At 38.5% G+C, this 5,000-nt stretch overlaps 1 protein-coding gene across 1 annotated transcript in view; it reads left to right on the top strand.

Annotated features, from left to right (window-relative positions):
• Positions 1-2,826, top strand: part of LOC106816879 (gamma-aminobutyric acid type B receptor subunit 2-like) — a 4,986-nt gene extending 2,160 nt beyond the window's left edge. Inside the window, exons 3-8 of the mRNA XM_014821522.1 lie at positions 25-142; positions 549-656; positions 773-895; positions 1,284-1,430; positions 1,744-1,932; positions 2,285-2,826. Coding sequence (XP_014677008.1) covers positions 25-142; positions 549-656; positions 773-895; positions 1,284-1,430; positions 1,744-1,932; positions 2,285-2,455 — 856 coding nt within the window. The 3' untranslated portion in view covers positions 2,456-2,826. The remainder of the gene's footprint in view (positions 1-24; positions 143-548; positions 657-772; positions 896-1,283; positions 1,431-1,743; positions 1,933-2,284) is intronic.
• The last annotated feature ends 2,174 nt before the right edge of the window (positions 2,827-5,000 follow it).

Below are 5,000 nucleotides of genomic sequence, written 5' to 3'. Positions count from 1 at the left end.
AACACATATTATGTTTGCGATTAGGATTGTTAAGATGTCATCACCACAAATGAACAACGTCATCCTCACAGGGTGTGTGCTTGTCTATTCGACAATCTTCGTGGACTATACACAGGGAGTACACCAAACCTCGAAATGCCAAGTGAGGCTGTTATATTCACACACACACACACATATATATATATATATATATAATATATATATTCTAGTCGATCACTGTTGAACCCAACTGAAAATGACGTCTATCGTTCTCGGTACCTTGCCAAATGTAATTATTGACCATTTCCCCATTACGACATTATATGTCGTGTGATACGGCATACATTACGTCATTATACTTTGTGTGATACGTCATACATTACGTCATTATATTTCGTGTTATACGTCATACATTACGTCATTATACGTCGTGTGATACGTCGTACATTTCATCATTATACGGTTCGGCTCCCTTTCTTTCTCCTTGGCTAACGTAATACTCGTATATATTAACGTAGTGCCAAGAGTGGAAATTGAATATACAGCTTCCGTGTTTTTGTTGTAACTAGATTCGTAGCTATATGCTCGCTATCGGTCTATCTATGACATTCGGAGGTCTGTTCTTCAAGACGTGGCGTGTGTACTACATCTTTCTCAACAAACAGATGAAGAGTCGGGTAGGTTTTTCTCATTGAAGCACCGTGTGTATGCATTGAAATGCGTAATATATAATATACTTAAAATGTTTTGCATACATGTGAAGTAACAAACTCATCTCTGTATCTCTTGATAGATCATTAAAGACTGGGCACTGATGATCATGGTTGTCATTTTGGTGGTGTTGAATGTCATCATACTGTCCACGTGGGTAGTGTTTGACCCTTTGTACATCCACGTGTACAACCTTACACAAGAGGTATGCATGCTGGTAGAAAGTATGTATTGACGATTATTGTAACGACGAGTAATGTATTGATATGTATTAAAGATTGTATGTCGTTGCGCGTCGTTAGTGTAAAACCTCTCAAAATATAATTTGCTTTAATGGTAGGCATACACAGGCACACAGAAACACTCTTACTCACGTACGCACGCGCGCACGCGCTCACGCAAACACGCACGAACGCTCGCACGCGCACACCCACCCACACACGCGCCCATGTACGTGTATAGACTAACAGTATAGACGATCCAATAGAATGTCAAGTTTTATTAGGATTAATTTTTGTTACGTGCGTTTAGATTCGTTCCCGTGCCGCAATGTCATGCACGATTACATTACAAGCGCGATTTCTTCAATTCAGGCGTCAACAATAGAATGGGACATCATACTGCAGTACCAGATGTTCGTCTGTGAATCAAACCACCAGGCGGCGTTTATCGGCTCTCTGTACGTCATCCATGGCCTTGTGTTGGTCTTTGGTGCCTTCCTAGCATGGGAAACCAAAAAGGTAAACCGGAACATACGCTGTGAGTGATAGAAGCATTAGCTGTTTCAGTTAGCGGTACGGACGCGTCAATAATTTAACACACATACGCACGCACGCGCGCACACGCACCCCCTCCCCCCACAGAGATATAGAGAGACCTCAATTAAATGCATAAAGATGGCCACGGGGAGGACTATGGAACGATTACCTTTCACGTTATCCTTCATACATGCCTACTATCGTGTGACATGCAGAAAATGAACGCCAGATGTCTGTGATTGAGTGAACATCTGAGATATAGACTGGTGAGATAGATCGTTTCAATATCTTACAGGTGAAATTCAAGGAATTCAACGACTCACAGATGATCGGGGCATGCATCTACAACGCCGCTATAATCGCTCTTGTCTGTGTCGCCATGAACTATACTATAGATACCAAACCTTCAGCGCTATATGGCGTCACTTCCGGGTTTCTCGTGTTTGGTACTCTTATGACGGAAGGGATCATATTCATGCCTAAGGTGACAGCAAGTTTCAATACAATTTATTCGTTGCTGCGTGTATATATGATATATTTTACTTCTTGGTCAAATGTTAACTAATCAAAAATACAACTTTTACCTGGCTACAGTAATCGAACACTCATGAACATTCGCTTATTCTTTCTTCAATAATATATTGACGTTGACGACGAACTGTGTTAATTGGAAGATGAAGTTAAATTTTTATACATGTCTTTAAATTTCAAATAATCTTATATTCCGCACTTGTTTTCCCTAGTTGTTAACGTGCAATTTTTTTTTCAGTTTTCAGTTACTATCACACACTGTTTTAGGTAAATTTAAGAAACTTCGACTAATGTTTATGATTCAGATATATCAACACCTAAATTCAGTTGCTCCTACTCGGTCGGAGGCAGCTACCAGCAATTCCGCACTGAGTACTGATCGTCACAAAGCCTCTGCCCTTTTCTCGAGCAGGATAAACAACCACATCGCTGTCGCAAAGGAGGCGATGGAGGTGACGATGAGAAAATCTTATTAGTCCAATATCTAATCCGATATGCTCGTCCACGAGGCATGGGTAGATAGTTACACTGGGTTAAATTCTGAGGCTTCGGTGAATATAATTATAATATTGGCGAGAGCTAATAATACATGTGGTGATAGTACATCTAAGTGTTACTATTCAGGATCGATAATGTCACTGGTATGTAGATGTGTCTGTGCCAAGCATGTGTTCTACTATAAGAACATAGCAATACAAAAAATTATAGGATGTCTTGTATAATTGTAGGCGAGCGAGGTGATTCGGATACTTGTTGCTGCTACTGAAAGACTGCGGGTTCAAGCCCCTACAAATACAAGGCATGGCGGAGAGATAGACCTGGGTACGGTGGGTTGACCATTCTAATGGCACCGTATATATATATGTATGTCTATAATATTTAGTTTGTCAACGGCATTCGACCACAAGACGAGTATAGGTGTGGCGTCGCCGAAAGTTTCCTATATATATATATATATAGATAGATAGATAGATAGATTGCAGGCACACGCGTGGGTGAGTAATAGGGTTGTAAACATGCGCGTCTTAAATAGGTTAATAACGTTTAGAATGTTCTTGTTCTTGCTGTCGCTGTTGTTTCATATCCATATGGACGATGCTGTCAGAACAAGCTTATGTTTAGACTAAAATTAATTTTAGGACTATGATAAAAGTTTGGCCTACTATTAAATAGGATCCAGGGTACGTGTCCTTTATTATATGCTCCTGCTATAGCGATGCGATGCGAAGAATAGATACTACCATTAGAGTTTAACTAGAAAAGCACAGCTTGAACTTGTGCTAGGCTATCATTGCCACAACCGAAGTGACTCCACTTCGCAAGTTTGAAAGCTACAGAAGGCGGGGAAGTCGCCGAAAGTTTTTATGTAACTCATCACAAAACGAAAATGCCAGACAAAGTTTGAACATTGTCTTAGTAATAATCTTCACCGTCCTTGTGTTACTTGCCCGAGTATTTGATCTGCTAAAATTAGTGAAAATTTTCTTCTTCTTTTTTCGCTTGAATCATTACCTTCTCAAATACACATGTATGTTGTATGAACATATTTTACAAGTGCCAGAGCCAGTTTAGTGCCCGCATTTGCTTTTTATTATTTAATTCGCGTATTTATTATTTATTTAATTAGGGTATACCTTCACTACCTACCCTGCACTCGGCACTCAACGCCCCTTCTTTACCATGATTCATAGTGAACTATGTTAAATGTAGGATTCCCTGTCGAATACCGGCAGAACATATGAGCAGAACAAGTTGCAGAAGGCAAGTTGCAAGAACGAATATTTAACAATTCTCACTTTGTCGTGTAATTACGCATCTCTTATTATATTAATTACGACAGGTTAAGACAGGCTCCAACTGTTTCCAAACTCTCTATAGAATAAGTTAGGATTTGGAATTAAGCCAATCTCAAAAGAGTTTCTAACAGAGGGTTAGGATGAAACACCATAAATAAGTTGCGGATGATTCCTCACAATGGTGTTGCAAACCGCTACGAAAATTGTTTAAATTATTTGGAGGCTATCGAAAGCAATAGAAGGCTGATTAGAAGGTAAGCCGTTCATATTGTAGCGCATATTGCGTATTGTATAGGGCTCTAACCCCTTGACGTCTACACGTGTACGTGTTTATACGTTACGTTACGTTACGATACGTTGACGTATTACTGGTATTACCGTTAGTCTGTGGTATTACCAGGAGTGTATCAAAGGTTTGATACACTCCTGGTATTACGTTAGTATAGAGATCAGTGGTTTATGAGAACAACTGTACCCTACTGCCATCTGGTGACACGTTGAAGCAGAACAGCTTGGGAATTGTTACCGGATAGTTGTATAAATTGTCACATTAGTAAAATTAAGGATTTAAATTGTTTATTTGGCTTGTAGCTATCTAAACAGTTGATGTTGTAGGTATTGTTGTGTAAATAATGGAAAAATAAATATTTATTCCACACACATATATATATGTATATTATAATTATTATATTCTAATATATATATATATCATATTATTATATATATATATATATATATATCATATATCATCATGTATTTTTCTGCGAGCAAAAATACGTTTTGAGTAGTAGAACTGTATACAGTATACGTTAGAACTGGTAATTTTTCTTATACTGTGTACAGTTCTACTCAAAACAAACACATTTTTGATCGCAGAAAAATATTTAGCACGCAGTATTGTTGCTATTATGGAAAACAGGTAATTCCTGATTATTCTCTGCCTCATCATTAGTTGAGAGCATGAAGGTTGTGCCGTCATCTTCAGAATCAAGGCACGCTTACCAGCGTCAGAGCACCTATATATCTATCATCTCCTAATCATATATGATATACGTGCTCTGCTAGTGCGTAAAACATTTACCGTACTATAGCGCCATCTGACGATTCTTTTTGAAACTTGTGTACAGAGTTGCTGAGATGTTCGTTGTATATTGAAATAAACACGTGTCGTCCGTCATGTATTAAGCTTTTAAAGTTTTTCAGCTATCATCTACTTTTGACCTTT

Source organism: Priapulus caudatus, unplaced genomic scaffold (assembly GCF_000485595.1).
Source record: "Priapulus caudatus unplaced genomic scaffold, Priapulus_caudatus-5.0.1 Scaffold1517, whole genome shotgun sequence".
NCBI classification, from domain to species: Eukaryota; Metazoa; Priapulida; class Priapulimorpha; order Priapulimorphida; family Priapulidae; genus Priapulus; species Priapulus caudatus.
The sequence above is the reverse complement of the archived record's forward strand: the minus strand, read 5'-3'. Positions and strand labels throughout refer to the sequence as shown.